Genomic DNA, 19,576 nt, shown 5'->3' with positions numbered 1-19,576 from the left:
TTAAGATAAACTCTCTTTAAGATCATCAATATTCACTACATGAGTTTTGTAAACATTATCCTAGATAAAACCCCATAGGAAAAAACACATGGAGTTGTATCCCATGATTCATCGGTCCACCATATCCAATCCAGTAATTTGATTATGTATTGTTGAGAGATTCATCTTGTTGGAATCAATGACTGAAATCATTGTAACTCTACAAGAAGAGGGTAAACAACCCTTCTAAGAAGTCCAGATAGATATTCGCATTAATTTCTGTTTCCACAGAGAAAAGAGGTCCAATCACACAATTGTGAAGCAGTCCGTACCGAACATTAATTTTTGGGCTACCTGTACTATGGTCAAGTGCAACATGTAGGTTCTCTGATCCCCCATATTCGAACATTCTGAGGTTCACTTTTTCCAGACATGTCAAATGTAGCCTTATCTGAGAACACAACTTTTTTAAAGTAACAATCATCATTTTCAATTCTTTCAATCATTTCCGCAGCAAATTCCTTTCTAGGAATGTGATCTTTTGGTGTAATGTGTTGCAATATTTGTAATATAGGATGCAATTTTAATTTTTTTTTAAAACAGATAAAATTTAAAGAGTTTAAATTTATCATATCACGAATAAATACTTGTTCTAGAGGGTGGCTCTAACTTATACTGTGTTCTAAAATTGTGTCGAATTTATGTGTCTGATTTTGTTTCAATAAACCACTCTATGCATTGTAATTTCATCTGTGGATTCATGGCGACTGACATATGCAATCACAGCGCTATCTAATATTTGCCAAGGGAAACTTTATATGTTACCTGTTAAAGAGAGCCCAACACCATTCATTAATATGATTATTACTCTTTTTATAATAAAACATCAAAGTTGTTCAGATAATTCTCGGACACCTGATATTTCACATAATTAATAACATATCTTACCTAGATAGAGCTGCATTAAGTCTTCCGGTCAATTCAGTACTTCGGTTACCTAGGTCATACCATCTTTGTAAGATGTTACGTACTTCAGGTGCAACGTTCTCAACTGATGTTTGTGTTGTAAGTCGAGTATACAATTGTTCAAGCAATGATAAAGCCGGACGTTGTAATTCTAACTCCTGTGTAACTACCTGTAATTTAAAAAATAAATAAAACATAAAGTAATATAGAAACACTTTAGTTAGAATAATAAATCATTAACTTATCTTAATTTCTTTAATAAGATACAAAACTTTTGATCCCATTCATTATTCTACATTCTACATGTCAAAAGTAAAATGCTCTCCTAATGAAGTGATGTGTTAAATATTTTCTATATTTTTAATCCAGTCAAGATTTTTCTTTAACCACGCTTCACATTTATTTTTGTTTTTAAAGGTAAGATTGTCTTATCTACATTAGAAATATAACATTTGAATACTTTTTTACCATTAGATAAATTTGATAATTATAGAGTACAGTATTGTAAATTATTATTATAAAATATATATATATATATTTAATTTTAAAAAAAAATAAATAATGGTAAAAACCAATTTAAAAACAGATGAACTTTATTTAGTTGCTATATCAGTATACTGATAGAAATCTGGGCATCGTAATAAACTATGCAATTTCATTATGGAAAACGACTGAAATGATTAACAAATACTATCAAGTAGTTCTCTGTCACTTTCATGATCCAATTCAGAACAAGAAACCAGACATATGGCAATTACACAACTGGATGATGCATCATGACAATGTTCCTGCCCATTCTTTGCATCTTATCTATGATTTCTTGGCCCAGCATAGAATTCCTCAGCAATGACAGACTCTCCAAATATGACCTCTTATGATATCTGGTTGTTGTTCTCCAAGATAAAGATGTCAAGGTGAAATCAGCACTTCCTGATTTGAGAATCAGGCTATATTTTTCCCTGGTCTATGGTCATAATACTTTTTGAAAAAAAAGAGATATTTTTTAAATTAAATTTTACAATTTGGTCTGCTTTTCAAATTATTTGTTATATAAAACAACAAATGAAAAATAAAATTTTTTAATTGTACCTCAACATCGTTTATTAACTTCTGCAGTTGTTTATGCCTGGCACCATCAACACGTTCAGAGACTTTCTTAAGAGCTGCTTCTTGTTTTTGCATCCATTCTTCATGATCAGCATAAACACGCATTACATCTTCTAAAAGTTTGATTAAATTCAACATCTTTATTTTCTTATCAGCTGAAGCAATACAAACATTCTTCCATCTAAAAAAGAATTAATTAAATAAATTTTAATACAACTTTAAATTTTTTTCTTTGGTAAATAATTCAAGGAGTTTTTACCACCCATGGTGAATGAAAATTAAGGGTTACTGTGATAAATTATTTATAAGAAAATTCTAAAACTAAATAATACAATGAAAAAGATAACACTGAAAAAAAAAGTATTATGTTTTTGTGGTGTTATCAGTATTTGGCATTTAATTTTTCTCCTTGTTATGTATTCATTTATTTACAGCAATGCTAAACTCTCTAGAGTATATAATAAAACCCGTGAATATTTTGATGAAAACTAGGAACTCTTTTTTCATTAATTTATTCCAGCAATACCCCAGGTAATTTGTACCAACCTATTTCAAACTATAAAATGTTCAAAATAATGTGTTAATTAATACTAATATTAATACTAATTAAAATTAATATCGTTTTAATAATAATTAACCTAATAATTTCTTTAAAACTATTTACTTCAATTAATTAACTGTGTTCTGTCTACTGGCAAGTCCTCAAACAACAGGTTTGGTAGGTCCTCACTTCACATAAAACTTAAAAGATCATTCAAATGTTTTTACAATTTAAAATATGTACTGAAAATGAATTTAAGATCATGTTTTAAAATTTTGTTTGATTCTTCAGTCATTTGAATTGTTTGATGCCATCATTTCTATTCTGCGGAAGTTGTTTAACCTCAACATACTTATTACATCCTATGTCCTCAGTTATCTGTTTTACATAATCCAGTCAAAGGTTCCTCAATAGTTTTTACCTTCAACATATCCTTCTATTACCAAACTAAATAAACCTGGGGACATGTGAATATATATAGTCCACCAACCTAGATCATCTTTTTATAAAATTCCATGATAAATTTTTCTTGTCTCTACGAATTAGTAAATTAATCTACCAGAAAATTCTTAATTGAACATTTTTAATTGCCATCTCTTGAAAACCAGTGTAAATCCTGTTTTTTCCTTTGGGTTCTGGTTCTTACTGAACCCCTATTATCTTTTTTATTTGACAGAAATTTCACCATTCTGCTGTGTTGTTTAACAAAGGCGTTTATATCTTTCAGTTAGCTTATAAAAGTTGTTTAACTGAAAATTCAATTTGTTCTGAATTGTTTTGTTTGTTTTGAATTCAATTCAAAATTCAAATTCCACAAAATTTTATTCTGTTTCCCAGAAACTTCAGTATTTTTACTGTGGTGTTTAACAAATAAATCTGCATTTTTATTTTTCTTAGAGCTCTTCATTCATATTTCTCTTCAATAAAGGTAAAAATTATATTTTTAACAGAAAGAGAATTAAATTAATAATAACAAAAAGCATTAATAAATATTATTATTCTATTCAGCACAATTATTTGGTATAACAATCTAATTTTTTCACATTCTACCATAATTTTGAATATCGGGTTCATTGCCATGAACTGATAATGAAAAATCTTAAAAATGATCTTTTAATTTCTAGGTGGTTTTAAAACAAGTGATTTGATTCATATGATATTTTAGAAATTTCCAGGTAACTTCAGCTTTCACAATTTCAGGCCTGCAGATAGCTGTATCCTTGTTCATGCAGTGAATGAAACTGCAGCTTATATTCATGGAATGCTAAAACCAAGATATACTGTTAATTACAACTCAACAACAGAATGGTGGTCAGGAATAATATCAGGGAAAAATCACTGGATCTTGAACTATCCATTTCCCGCATAATGAGGGCTAGTGATAATCAACTGGGCCACTCCAACAAAATATTTTAAAATTTACACAGAATTTAAATCTACTTGAATATTTTTAATGTTATAAAAGTAGAAACGACTACACAGTTCATAATGTGAATTGCTATCAAAATTTATCATACAAAATAATAGTTAACTAATAATTCGTCAAGTTTTTCAAATTGTTGATTTAAATTTCTAAAAAAATGTAATAAAACAAAATTAAAATATGATCCAAATGATAAAGGGAAATACATTATAGTACAATATAGTTATGCTGTAGTGGATAAATAAATTGAAATTTTCCAATATGATTCAATAAAGAGGTTCATTGTATCACCTAGTGATTGCAATTAGCAGAATTTATTACATTATAATAATATTAATACTGATTAAACAAAACCATGCGCATATATTTAGTTATTTACATAAAATTAAATACTCACCTCTTTTCCAGTGTTTTCATTGCAAGTGTTATTCCTTCAGTACTCAGTGCTATTTGACAGTTATCACAGTCATTTAATAATAATTCAAAGAAGTTCATAACATCACCGACTTTAACACTTTGTTTCTCTATACTGACTTGTAATTCCTATTGAAAGTACAAAGTTAAATTAAAAACAATGATTTTATTATCAATCAATCAATCTGAAGAAATATTTTATAAAAGGTTTTAGGGAGAAAATACATTTTAAGGTATGATTTGGTACAAAAATATTATACTTTAGGGATTTAATTGTCAAATAATGGAAAATTTCATATATCTGTTTTTGAACAGCTATTTGAAGAATTAAACTTGTTTATATGTTATACATAACTTGATTACACTGTTTTGTTTGAGTATTTTATATCTATGTTGCTTTAAAAATCACTTTATTATAAAAATAACTTATACTGTTATAATTATTATTATAACTGTGAAATAACAGCAAGCTATAATTCATTAACTATCAGGTCACGTATGTAAAAAGTAACATATCGGTATAACATATTACAACAAATAAATATTTTAATTATACTACAAAAATATTATTGTCTATATATATATAGATAAATATATTCAAAAAATTCATCAACATACTGACCACTGTGCCAATTAACCTAAAATTACAAGACAAGTGCAATGCAGGATCCTGCAAAAGTCGACTTTTGGTATTAGTTTTAGGCTTTCTGTTACTGTGTTTGGTGGTTATATTGTTATTATATATATATATATATATATATTTACACACAAATGAGTATAAAACAACATGTGGTTACTGATTCATAAATCAACGCCCAGCAAAAGTTACTGAAGATAAATTGATGAAAATTTGCATATAAGTTCTTCTTACGGTGTAAGTGCACACTATGAGGATTATTTGAAATTCTAAATTTAAAGGGTTAAAGCGGGGTAACTTTAAATTTTACTATTTTTAAAATTTCACTGTAACAAATGACGATATCAACTTGATTTTTGGTGTGTGTAATTTTCATGTGAATATCTAAAAACCTATTTCTACACTTTCCAAAATTCAACCTTAAAAGGGGTAAAGAAAGATTTGAACAATGATAGCAAAATTAATTAATCATATAAGATTACTAATAATTATTAGCTTTTTTTAAAGTTTATATTAGTTTTTTGTTAGTAAAACATAGATTAAACCAATTAATTTGTTTTCTTACCTCATGTTGCTGTAGTTTCTTTTCTAACTCTTTTTTTGTGCATTCATCAAGATGAACTGGAGTTGCGATCTGTACTTCAATTTTATGTAACCATTCACGTAATTCTTCAAGTTTTGATTCTATCTGACTCAATCCCTGAAATAGAAATTTCAGTTTATTGAACAATATAAAATTTGCGTTACAAATAAAAACAAAATTTGTGTTTTTAGGAATACAATTATAATAATTATTGTTATTTATACGATACCAGGAATTTACTTATTCTGATAATAGGAAGAAATTAAACAAAATGGAATAATGAAAATAATACTTATCTTTATAAAATTATTATGAACAGTAATAGGAGTAAAAAGGAAGGAAAAACAGATTTTACAGCTATGGAAGTATTACAACAGGTAGATTTCATTCATTTTCAACTACTGTACTTATAACATACCCTTCTGAAGAAAATTCAAATTACACCAATAAACATTAAAAAAATGTTAATACATGTATATAATCTCAATATAGTTACCTTAACTTCTTAATTTGGAGAATGTGAAAAATAAACAAAACAAAAACATTTAAGAGATTTTGCTTGAAGATTTTTGAACATGTATACAAGGTATAATAAAATTCTGGAAATGATTCATAATGTATTCTGAACTGTTCTGATTAACCTTATTCTTATTCTAATTCTACTTATTACTTTTTCATTCTGTTTGCCCATTTCATTGTCTTAAATGTCCTTTTTGCATATACTTCAATTGCCTCCAGCATTTTCCAAAATTTATTTAAAAATATTAATGGAACCAGTAGCCACCCTGAGAGTAAAAGTCTACTTGCCAACACTGGACGCATCGGAGGAAAAAGTAGACCAGATATATGAACAAACAGAACAAGTATATGAAGATAATGGAAAAGGACAATAATTATGAGAGGATTGGAACAGTGTGGTAGGACAGAGAAGTAAGGGAAATAATATAGTTTGAGATTACGGACTTGGCAAAATGAATGAACAAGGGGAAAGACTAATAGCATTTTGTGAACAGTTCGATTTGTGGATTACTAACACCTGGTTTTAAAAATCATTGGCGAAGATTATATATATCACAGGCTCCTGGTTACAGACAGATATCAGATAGATTTCTTCTTGGTCAACCAAAGATTCAAAATAGCATAAAGATGGCAAAAACTCTTCCTGGAGCGGATGCTGATACAGATCATAATCTGTTAGTAGCAAATGGTAAAACTAGATTAAAGCATATTGGAAAACCCAAGTTGATGAAGAAATGAGATGTAAGTAAACTCAAGAGTGATAAGTCTGAAGCCTTCAAACAAAATGTGACAGAGAATCTGGGAAAAACAAGACCAAATGAAGAAGTATCAGGAGAGTTGGAAAAGCAAGGTAAACAAGAAGAAATGTATAGAACTGCTACAGGTATGATTGAAAAGGATCCCAAAAGAATAAGTAAATAGGGCCTGTTAAATGAGATTGGAAGAATGATGTCATGTGTGGAGGAGAACAAGGCTATTTGGCTGGATTATATAAAAGAACTATAGTACACTAATGATAATCAGTTAGAACTGGTGACTGAAGAACTATGGGAATGTGAGGAGGAGCAAAGAGGGCCAAAAAGCAGAACTAGAAAAGACAATAAAGGATCTAAGAGAAAAGAAGGCAATGAGCTATGATAGAATACCATCTGAGGCATTAAAAGTTTTGGGAACAAGTGCATTCTGAGATTAACAAATCTAGTCAATAAGATCTATGAAACAGGTTCATGGCCTGAAGTTTACTTAAAACAATTCTAATACCATTACCAAAGAAACAAAATGTCAAAGAATGCAAAGATTATAGAATTAGTTTTATATGTCACATTACCAAAGCTGTTACAAGGATAATACTCAAAAGATTGAAGCAAAAATTGAGATGAACATAGGGTGGACCAGTTTGATTTTAGGAGATGTAGAGGGACTCGAGATACAGTGGGATACCTGAAAGCTTGGAGAAAGGATGTTGGAAGTGAATATATACATATATATATATGTTTGTTTTATTGATTGGGTTAATTGGAATGTGTTGCTACAGATCTTGAAAGACATTGGTGTAGATTGGAAAGACAGAAGGCTCATAAAGGAATTGTATACCAAACAGAAGGTGGTAGTGAGCCTTGGAGAAGATGAATCAGAAGAATTGAATATTGAGAGAGGAGTGAGACAGGGTTGCTGCCTGTCACCAGTACTTTTTGGCATTTACATAAAAAAGTTAATGGAAAAAGCCATAGAAAAGACAAAGAGTATTGTGGTTGGCGGTAAAGGAATAAAAATGTTCAAATTTGCTGGAGACCAGGCAGTGGTGGTGGAGTCGTAGGAGGAGCTTCAGGATATGTTGGAAAATATTAATCACGTAGGAAATGAACAAAAGATAAAGATTATTAAAGGAAAAACCAAGGTGATAAGAATGAGTAAAAAAGAAGGTTCAGTTAATAAAGTATTGAAAGGAAAGAATATAGAAGAAGTAAAATCCTTTAATTACTTGGGAAGCTTGGTGAAATGGAATGGAAGTTGTACGGAAGAAATTAAAAAGTAAGGTAGCGATAGGTAAAACTGCAATTTAAAAGGTTAAACAATTGTTAACAACAAAAGTAATACCGATTAAATTAAGGAATAGGTTTGCTAAGTGTTATATTTGGAGCATGATGCTGTATGGCAGTGAGTCGTGCACTATTATTATGAACTTCAGAAGAAAGATATTTAGGAGGCTTTGAAATGTGGTTGTGGAGGAGAATGTTGAGGGTGAAGTGGACTGACAGAGCAAGGAATGAAGATGCATTGTCACAGATTCAGGAAGAGAGAAAGCTTTCAGCAACTATAAGAAAGAGGAAAACATCATGGTTGGGACATATCTTGCGAAGAGACTGCCTGCTAAGAGCAATAATCGAAGGGAAGATAGAAGGTAAACGAGATGCTTAGGACTGAGAGAAGTGGAGACCATCCAACTGAAACCTGTCATAAGACAGATCTACAAGAGAAGAAGAAATTACAGAAATTTCTTTAAAACTAGCAATTAAATATGTTAATAAAGTATGAAGACTACTGATACATAAAGACCATATGTATAAATATTTCTTCCTTAAAAAATACACTTCTATACATCCATTTTATTTTAATGATTGAGAGAGCAAAAATCTGTCTCTACCATTTTAAAGTTTTCATTATGCATTTTATTACTCTATTAAATGAACTCTATTCTGAAGAACCAGTGATACTACTTAATATATATAATAAAGATAGTAAAATAAAGAAAAAGCAACACGTGAAAAAAATTGTTAAACTTATTTTAACAAAACAATTATTGATTCTGTTCTAAAGTAACAATTCATTAAATTATTTATTAATTATATATTTTCAGATTTCAGACCACAAATTTCTAAACATAAAATTACTGTATCAACAAAAAAAAATTAATACCTGTATTATATGGCGTAATTTATTAGCCCGTGCATTAGTAAGTTGTTGTAATTTATCCCAGCCTTCCTGAACAGCATTAACCTTAGATATAATTTGAGATTTCTGATCTCCTTCGGCAGCAGCCAGTTTTGTACCCGTTTCTATTAGCCAGTCGACCTCTCTTCTTTTCAAAACAACTTCTGCTTGAAGTTCAGTCTCCAACTGTCTTAGCACTTGATCTGGCTCACAAATTCCAATACTTAAACCTTCTAACCGGGATTCAATCTGTTTTACCCACATCAGGAACCTCTGTTGCCTATTTTGATAAATAAACAATTAACAGAATTCAATAACAATTTAAAAAAAAAATAAAAAATTAGGTAATTAGATCTGACTGACAAATAAAACATTCTTTTATAAAAAAAAAGTTATGTATCTTTTTGTTTATAGTTATACTGTATCGTATTCTAAACTTCTATGTAAAATAATTAAATGTAGCTTTATGTTTACTTAATTACAAAAGATCAATTACTCAAATTAATCTAGATCAGTTTCCTAATAGCTTCACAGCTGCATTATTGAAAGCTGACTCATTTCTTAACAGGTGGTCAAAACACTTTTGTAACCCATGCAGAATATTTTAAGACAGCATTGTCAGTTCTCAGCTTTTGAAAGTGCATTTTGTTCAGCTAATAATTTCATCAATGCAAAAGATAATAATACTACAGTTCCTCAAACTTATAAACGTCTTAATGTTTAGTACAATAAACAAAATGCTACAATATAGATGTACTACTAACAACATTTATGTAATTTTTCCAGAAAACTGTGAATGAAATAGACTAATTGCATAAATCATCTGCAAGAATAACATACAGCGAATAGAAATAATAGGAACCCACAAAAAGAAGAAAGGGTTTAATCAATAATAAGGCTGTAAAAACTACCAATCAGAAAAATAAACTGATAAAATCAAAAAAAGGAAACCTTTGATAATCATCATGATAAGACCAAAGAAAAAGGATGAGTTAGCAAGTTTCTGAATTTATGACTCGGCCATAAAAATTTTCCACAGCCTTCAGATGTATTGAAAATCATGGAAGTAAAACTGAAAAATAATTGATAATATTTTTTCTAGAAAATATAACCCATTCTTGCAAAAAACTGCTGAAACATTTTTTTAACTTGATTTAATAGTTTATAAATTTCACAAACATCATATTTTACAAACTAACAATCACAGAAAAAATAAATTGAACTAACATTTTAAAAAAATAAAAAATTACCTTTTATCAAACATGTCACTAAGTTGTAACCTTTCTTCTAGTTGGTAAGTTAACATAGCTAATTGGTGACCAAGATCTATTTGCTGCTGTCGTAATAACCAAACTCTTTGATTAATACTTTTCATATCCATTGGGCTAACAGAATCACTCAACTGTTCTTGCAGTCTTTCTAAAGAATCCATTTCTATTGCTAAACCATTTACACGTTCAGAAGCATTCTAAAACACAGCATAAGAAAACTGTTAAAAATTCATGGTTTAAATGTATTATTATTTAACTTATTAGATATAAAAAAATTAAATCTTAAACTAGGTTACAATGGGTATTTTTATTAACCATTTACATGGGAAATTTTTGGCAATAGTGTCCATTTAAGAATAATCCTCAAAAAAGCAAATGAGTCAGAAAAAATAACATTAATTTATTGGGAGAAAATACAGACAATGTTTGTTATTTAGATAGTCTCTTCTTTATAACACTACTCTATCCATTACAGCATTAGTATGGATCAATTCATGTTAAATAAGACAAGTACGAGGAGTGTACGAGTGTACTGAGTGTACGAGGACTGTATTTGATGCTTCTAAAACAGCTTAGGAGACATGTGTTGTGTCATGTTTAACAAATGATGAAGCTGATAATTCTGCATCACAAAATGTTCAGTCATACACATCGTGCAACTGCTGAGGCTCTTTTGAAGTTGCAATTTGAATCTATTCCACACGTTCCATTTCTTTTTTTTGGGGGGCAAAAAATGCTTTCATGTTACCATCGCCTGAGTCAAAATAATAACAAAGAGGCCTCTTTTCGTACATTAAAATATTATTAGTAAAACAGGGTTAAAACTAAGATAATAATTAGAGTAAAACTGAAATAGTAAACTAAAAGCAACAATTAACATATATAACTTGAATAACAAAATAACATCAAAATTTACGAAGGGTTAAATCTTATTAAGTATTTTAATTCTTCCTTAAGTAACAATACCCAGTCTAGTGGATTCTTGTCATTTCATAGGATGCGCTCCTCAGGCAATTGGCACCATTTTATTCTCACTTATAAAATTAAAGAGGGATATAAAGTGTATTTGGTTCGCCATGGACAATAAACTGAAAGATGCAGAGAGACCATGGATTAAAGAAAGATCACCACAATTCTTTATTGATCGAATGAGAAAACTGGTTCACCATTGGGTGAAATGTGTAGCCGCAAGTGGTGAGTAATGGAAAAAAAGTGCAATTTTTTGTAGCAAATAAAATATACTTTTAAGGCATGTTTGTTTCATTTGTCTATCTATTTTCATTTGTTGAGTTATGAGGGACTGCGCATTACATTTCAAAAACCACTTGTAATTTGATTTTTGATTAGGTAGTAGTTGGTAGGGACTAGCCCAATGGCACAGGACTTAAATGGATCAGCTACTTCCTTTATGATCCTTAAGTATCTTAATTTCAGATGTACACATCCCATCTTTATCTAAAGATAAAAAAAAGTTGTAAGTTGTTTTCATTTATCTAAATTTTAGCTGAAAATGAATACAAGAGTGAATACATTTAAATGCTAAATAATTTTGCGAGTGTGTTTTGCAGTCATCTTTTTTATCAAGTTATAACTAGTTCAGGTACTAGAATATATAGTCATTGTAATATCAGAGCAAGAGCCACTGATATCAATATTCATTATTATTAATAAATGAGAAATATAAAAGCATCACAAACTATTACAAAATAGACAAAAATATAGTACATTACATTTACCTTAATCGCAGACAATTTTTGTTTGATCTGTGTAACTGAGATTGGTGTTGCATCTTCACATTTTCCAGTTTGTTCTAATAAAAAGCTATTGAGTTCAGTGAATACTTTTTGTACGTTAGATACCTGTAGTTCATAAGCTTGAGCAAGCTCATGTACGTTATCTAAGAATCTCCTCCTAAAAAAAAAAAAAAAATAAATAACTGAAAAATATAAAAATTAAATTACAATAAAACTATTTTTGAATTCTGTGGAAAAAATAAGTTTTGTATGTTTTCGTTCATCATTGTCAGTGATAAGAATGATCTAAAACCATCAATGTTTTAAACGAAAAAAAGGTTACAACAGTATTATTAAATGTTGATTTTTTAAGAATCAGTATCAAGACAATTTCAGTGTTTGATATAAGTCCATCTTTAGTGATTAATGCTGGTGTTTACACCCTGGTTCATCTGATATTACTGTTTGCAGTATTTTTATTTTATTTGCACATATTATATTTAGAATATGCTCAAAAAGTGTGTTAGATTTGAAGTGTATATTCATTATTTTATTTGTGTCTTTATTTTCTTTCGTTATGGCCGCCTAATGACCATGTAACAATTTTATTTCCGTTTCCTATGATGTTTCTTTATCTTCTAGTACTCTTTCATATTTTCGGTATGCATTTTTTCCTTTCCTCAGACTATTTTTTCCATTTCTCTTTTCCCTTCCTATCTCGGAATCTTTCTGTTTCGCACTTCCCTGTTAAACACATCTTTTTCAATTAGCATGCTGTTATGTTTATTTGGGTAAGCGCATTCTTCAAAACAATCAATTTAGTGAAAACTTATCTAAGAGCTACATCGCCTCTTTCACGGCCTGTATTTCATATAAGAATATGAAGAAATATATGTATCAGTTTCCCATAAGAAACTGATATATGTATTGTGGACATTGATACTTGTGTTTAATATAAAACAAAATTCTCATATTTATGTTTCAACCAGAAATGGTAAATGGATACGTAAACAAGTAATACACACTAAAATAAATTTGTTTTCATAAAAGCACATCATGAAATTGGGATATGTTCTAATTACAATGTGACTGAAAATGATAACTTTTTAAATTTGTAAAAGTTGTTAAGACTGATGTCTGAAATTTATATGCTTTATTTACTACCTTTTAATCTTAAACGATCAACAATCAATGCATTAAAAATCCAAACCGATGTGACACATTAGTATAATTAATATTATACAATATGCTTAAAAAGATTCTTACCAAGTTTCTAATGCAGCATGTGTACTACTAATTCTGTCGACTGTAGCTGAATGTTCCATTCTAATAGGCACTGCTAAAGATTCATCACAGAATTGTGTTAAACTAGATAGTTGTTCACTAAGATTTTCTGCTTGTGCTTCTCCATTAGGAATCTTATCCAATAACACCTACAAATAAAATAATTCAGAATAAATACAAAAAAATACTCATAAAAAATTGAGACACAAATTTTATAATGTATTGCAATAGACATTATATATGTCATATTTTTAATAAATATATCTAAGTTTGTAATGTTTTAGAATATTTTTAGTATGCTGAAAAAGTTGATCTGTTGTCTCTGGTTAGGCTTAATTTTTCAAAGACAAACTCAAAACATTTTAAATTTTCCATTATTATTACATTTTCTGATTTAAACTATTACAGGTTTATAATCAAAGGGCCAAAATTTACAAAATTTTATTGGCATGATTAAAAAAAAATTAACTTTACACAGAAATTTGATTCAGTTAAGTACAACTGTATAATACATCAGGAACTATTATAATACAAATATACAGATTTAGTAAACTTGTTAATGCAGTCTTGTATGTTTAAAAAATGTTGATTTTAACAACAATTTCGTTTTCTCAGATAAAAATGTGAAGCTGGTAACATTGGACCAAGCTTCAAGGTGAGATATTGTGTTCTGTAGAAGTCTCTCTGCTATGGATGTTGAATGGGCATAATACATATAGCAAAATCAACAAATAAAGAAGGTGAAACAGGTGGCTGCACATATTCAATAATACCGTTGATGGCTGTAGAAAACAAGGTGGTACTTAATACACTTCTTTCAGGTACTTCATTCTCCAAGGTGATGCTCCCCAATAAAGAATGTTGGAGATTCTTTCTCCAACACAAACATGGAAAGTTCAGTCATTTAAGAAACCCCTAATAAATGCAAGTATATTGCTCTTGACTCCCCATTCTTTAAGGGTATTTAGAATACCATGCCGCCAGGCCGTGTCGTATGCCTTCTTGATATCAAAGAGGATGAGGCACTGGCGGAGTAGGAAAGCATTTTGAGTAGCTGCTTCCAGTAACACTAATGGTCAATGGAAGAATGTCCTTGGCGGACTGGGCTGTTCTAGACATAAATGGCCATGTCTCATAAGCCTGCAGTTTACCATTCTCTCCATCACTTTACATAAAATGTTTGTCAAAGAGATAGGTTAGTAGCTTGAGGGGCTTGCTTTGTCTTTACCAGGTTTAAATACTGATATGGCAATGGCTTTTGACCAGACTGAAGGGAAGACTTGTTAGGAGAATAAACTATTATAAATACACAATAGGTATTGTAGTGCTGAATTAGGAAAGTGTGAGAGCATACTGAGGTGAATATTGTCAAGGAAAGTGTTATGTGAGATTGTGACAACTCAGTAAATGAAAATGAAGCATTTAATTCAGTGACTGAATTACCAAAGTTTAACGATAATACTTCCATCTGTATTTGTACCTCTGAAATTCATTACTGTAAAGATGAGGTGAGCAACACAGAACGGAAAAAATCTGCCAAGTTACTTGCCACTGCAGAAGGTGATGTAAGAAGTTCTCCTTCATGAATGAGTTCAAGAATGGATTGTATCGGTGATCCGCAAATTGCATGGATCTTTTTCCACACAATAAATGTGGAAGTAGTGTGCACGATGTGTCCATGAATTTCCTCCATGACTTCCTCCTAGCGTCTAAGAATACCCGACGACATACTGCTCTAGCCTTATAGTACAAATCTAGATGTTCATTTGTAGGCCTGCTGTTAAATTTGCGCAGTACCTCCCATCGATTGCTAATAGCATTTTGGCAATCATCATTCTACCAAGGAACAAGACGTCTCGGGTTTCCTGATGTATTTGGGATATATCTATTGACATTCTCAAGTATCAAGGACGTAAAAGATGTAAGTTCATCATGGGCGTCTGCACCATCATCATACTATGATGGGAGGCTTAATGATAACCATTCCAATCTACCTTTTCAACAAGCCATCTTTGTGACCTTTTATTTATCTTGTGGTTGACCTCAGATGCAATAGTAATTGGCCTGTTCACTGCCATGAAGGTAGTCACAAAGAGACCAAATCAGACAAGGGAGTTAATTTGGTGAGCATAAGGAGAGGTCGATGTTGAACAGTATACCAGATGAAAAGTACATGAATGTGTATGACCTACCATTCAGAAGACAAAGGTCCAAGTCTTGTCTCACTTTGTTTATCATATTTCCTTCTCGAGAAGAGCAGAAAGATGAGCCCCAGGAAATATGGTAGGCATTGAAGTCTCCTACTATTAATGACGGTGATGGGATTTGCATGAGGAGATTTGAAATTTCTAGAGCACTGAACTCAGAGTTCAGTGAGAGTTATAAATTCCAGATATGCAATTTAAAGGGGATTGAGATTTTACAGCAACAACAGGAATGAAGGTAGCTAGTTTTTTCCTTGTAACTGACACCTCATTCCGCATGAAAATAGCAGCACCACCACTCTCTCGTCTATAAGACAGTTGTATCTCTCTCAGATATAGCCTCTGAGTGTTACCGCATCTTGTTGTAACAGGTTTTTTTCATGGAAGCACATTATTAAGTTCATATACATGCTTTTTTTTTTAAATTACTCCTTGGCTAGTATTTAGTGTCTAGTGGCATATCGCACTTATATTTATGATGCCCGTATTGCTGAGATGTAACAGAGAACGACTCTGCTAATCATTAAAAGTTTCTATCAGAATCATTCCATCTGCAATTTTCTGATGTTCTTTGGAGAACCAATTGAACTGGTTACACATTTGTTAATCAGGAAAGGCAATACTTTATGGAGGAAGCCACCCTCTTGATTATTTTGTAGAACAACAAAATGAATATTTTGATATTTCAGATTTGATGCTTTAGAATTTAATGTACTCTCTTCTGCAGGACTATTATCCTCGTCAGACAAAGCTGACTGTGGTCTTTTCACTAGACCAAAAAATGGTGATTTTTTTTAGATGGACCACCAACCATAATAGAATTTATTTCCGGACTTGAATTTTGGTCCCATGAGTACCAGCAATATTAACAATCACTCCAGCAGAGCGCACACATACTGGAGCTAGAGTTAAATACAACTGGGTTCACCCAGGTGAAGACTCACCTACATAGAGCCATTCACCCATCGGCACGATAGTTTCCACCTTGGGTTACAGTTGTGTTTTGTAAGGCGTTGCAATATCACCGAGTGTATGTGTAAGAAGAACTAACTAAAGTAGAATGTTGTTATGTAAGGGTATATGTTGCAAATTGTGTAGTGTTCTTGATGTAATGTATGTGTATAGTGTAAAGTGTTCTGCAGCTCAATGCGTAATAGGAAGAAAAACTGCAGAGGCTAGGTCCGTTGGGATGCCAACCCCCTCCTCCTTAAAGAATATGACTTCCCATCGGAGATTTAACTTATTCTGCTGCTAGGATGCATCTTGATAAAATTTAAGCAAAACTATATTTATCAATGTTTAATAAACCTATGTTTACATGAATGAAAATGTAACTGACTAATGAAAAAATAAATATTACTAGTAAATAAGTTTTAATAATTTTAATTTTATCTGTACGCTGTAAACTATCTGTAATGTAGATATAAAAAAAAATTAGTAAAATGAAAAACACTAACCTGAATACGAGATCTTGCTTTACTTATCATTCGTAAGTGTATGTAATGTAACTTCAGAGAGCTTTTTTCTTTTTCTAATTCTTGTAACCATGCAAGTAATCTAGCTTGATCTTTCCTATACTTTTCCCAAGCTTCTAGTCGTGTCCTCACCTAAATAAAGTGATACATGAAAATATTAATTATTTAATTTAACAAAATGTTTCTTTAAAAAAAAGAAATTAAAAAATATCCAAAATTTAGAAAATGGTAATGTGATATTTTAATACAAACATTCTTTTGTTGAATTTATCGTATTTTTTTAAATAGATTCTTATTAATTTTGGCACAATTATTATTTTATACATTGTAGGTAATTAAAATATTATTGCTTTAATTTATCTTGTTTGCTAGTATTGTTAAAAATAAATAAATAACATCATAAAAATAATTAGTCAAAAGAAGGGAAACAACCTCTATTTTATATTTAAGACTAAATAATGTAAAAACTTTCAAATTATGTAACATATTTAAATATAATTTATTAAAAAAAAATTTACAGAAGTTGTTAGTAATCTGTATTTTCATTAATCTAGCATGAGATAAGGTGATGAATTGTTTTTCTTCAAAGAACTTGGTAGTATGATTTCCTAATATTAATTAAAAATTAACAATAAAATATAAATGAGTAATCAAATGGACTAAGATTCTAGTGTACAAATGTATATTTGTACAGATAATACATTATCATATACTTATTACTGATTACTTACAACTGATTCGCGTTCCATTATCTTTGCTAGAGTTTCATTGTGCATATTAGTTAATGTATTGAATTGTTCAACGATTGGTAACTGTATGGCAGCTTCTGTATCACTTTTATTTAATAGCAGAGCTTGTTGACTAGCTAGGAGATTTTGATGTACCTAAAAAAAATATAAGAATATACATTTTATTACTATGTGGAAAACTGAAAAGCATGAAAACAAAAGCATTTTTTTTTAAATTTTAATAAGAAATTTAATACAGATATTAAATATTTCTGCTTACTTATAAATTATATTATATAATGTATAATATCATTTAACTAAAGTTGGTATAAAAATTCATTATTCAAAAACACTACAATACAAATTTCCTAAATGGTTACATAAGGTCTTTCATTGCCTGACACTTCCAAGTGGCTAGGGACACAGCAGAAACTCACTTGTATCCAAGTTGCTGAGAAAAACACATAATATAAAAAATATTGAATTTGAAGGAAATATATCAGATACTCCTTGAAAAGCACTTACTAAATTGCAGTAGATTGTGGAATTCACATATGATTAAAAATATAGTGGGATGAAGAGACAAAAAGAACACGTAATCATGCTGTTGATCGCAAAATAAATCTGTGAAATTACCCAGCTTGAACCATCAATGTAAATCAATTACTGGGTTAAATTCAATGAGAAAGAAGTTAATTTTTTTTACAAAAGTCCTGTTTTAACATTAACTAATTAGTACTGGTTTTTTCACATGTAGATAGCTAAAGTAGTTTCCATGGTGGTAATTACCCATTGTAAGACACTGACAAATAATTTAAGAGAGCATTAAAAGATTTAAATGGCAGAAAGGCTCCTGGAATAGACAGAATACCTGTAGAATTACTGCGCAGTGCAGGTGAGGAAGCGATTGATAGATTATACAAACTGGTGTGTAATATTTATGAAAAAGGGGAATTTCCATCAGACTTCAAAAAAAGTGTTATAGTAATGATACCAAAGAAAGCAGGGGCAGATAAATGTGAAGAATACAGAACAATTAGTTTAACTAGTCACGCATCAAAAATCTTAACTAGAATTCTATACAGAAGAATTGAGAGGAGAGTGGAGGAAGTGTTAGGAGAAGACCAATTTGGTTTCAGGAAAAGTATAGGGACAAGGGAAGCAATTTTAGGCCTCAGATTAATAGTAGAAGGAAGATTAAAGAAAAACGAACCAACATTCTTGGCGTTTATAGACCTACAAAAGGCATTCGATAACGTAGACTGGAATAAAATGTTCAGCATTTTAAAAAAATTAGGGTTCAAATACAGAGATAGAAGAACAATTGCTAACATGTACAGGAACCAAACAGCAACAATAACAATTGAAGAACATAAGAAAGAAGCCCTAATAAGAAAGGAGTCCGACAAGGATGTTCCCTGTCTCCGTTACTTTTTAATCTTTACATGGAACTAGCAGTTAATGATGTTAAAGAACAATTTAGATTCGGAGTAACAGTACAAGATGAAAAGATAAAGATGCTACGATTTGCTGATGATATAGTAATTCTAGAAGAATTTTGTTATTTGGGAAGTAGAATTACTAAAGATGGACGAAGCAGGAGCGATATAAAATGCCGAACAGCACAAGCGAAACGAGCCTTCAGTAAGAAATATAATTTGTTTACGTCAAAAATTAATTTAAATGTCGGGAAAAGATTTTTGAAAGTGTATGTTTGGAGTGTCGCTTTATATGGAAGTGAAACTTGGACGATCGGAGTATCTGAGAAGAAAAGATTAGAA

General features: G+C 30.4%; 1 protein-coding gene across 1 annotated transcript in view; it reads right to left on the bottom strand.

Moving 5' to 3' along the window:
* The window catches only part of LOC142326609 (uncharacterized), a 215,841-nt gene that overhangs the window by 33,714 nt on the left and 162,551 nt on the right, over nucleotides 1-19,576 (bottom strand). Inside the window, exons 16-25 of the mRNA XM_075369199.1 lie at nucleotides 17,799-17,951; nucleotides 17,050-17,199; nucleotides 13,371-13,537; nucleotides 12,108-12,282; nucleotides 10,351-10,568; nucleotides 9,086-9,380; nucleotides 5,633-5,767; nucleotides 4,414-4,559; nucleotides 2,035-2,233; nucleotides 928-1,115 (exon numbers count right to left, since the gene is read on the bottom strand). Of these exons, the coding sequence (XP_075225314.1) occupies nucleotides 928-1,115; nucleotides 2,035-2,233; nucleotides 4,414-4,559; nucleotides 5,633-5,767; nucleotides 9,086-9,380; nucleotides 10,351-10,568; nucleotides 12,108-12,282; nucleotides 13,371-13,537; nucleotides 17,050-17,199; nucleotides 17,799-17,951 (1,826 nt within the window). The remainder of the gene's footprint in view (nucleotides 1-927; nucleotides 1,116-2,034; nucleotides 2,234-4,413; nucleotides 4,560-5,632; nucleotides 5,768-9,085; nucleotides 9,381-10,350; nucleotides 10,569-12,107; nucleotides 12,283-13,370; nucleotides 13,538-17,049; nucleotides 17,200-17,798; nucleotides 17,952-19,576) is intronic.

The sequence above is a fragment of the Lycorma delicatula genome, chromosome 6 (assembly GCF_047948215.1).
Source record: "Lycorma delicatula isolate Av1 chromosome 6, ASM4794821v1, whole genome shotgun sequence".
Classification (NCBI taxonomy): domain Eukaryota; kingdom Metazoa; phylum Arthropoda; class Insecta; order Hemiptera; family Fulgoridae; genus Lycorma; species Lycorma delicatula.
The sequence above is the reverse complement of the archived record's forward strand: the minus strand, read 5'-3'. Positions and strand labels throughout refer to the sequence as shown.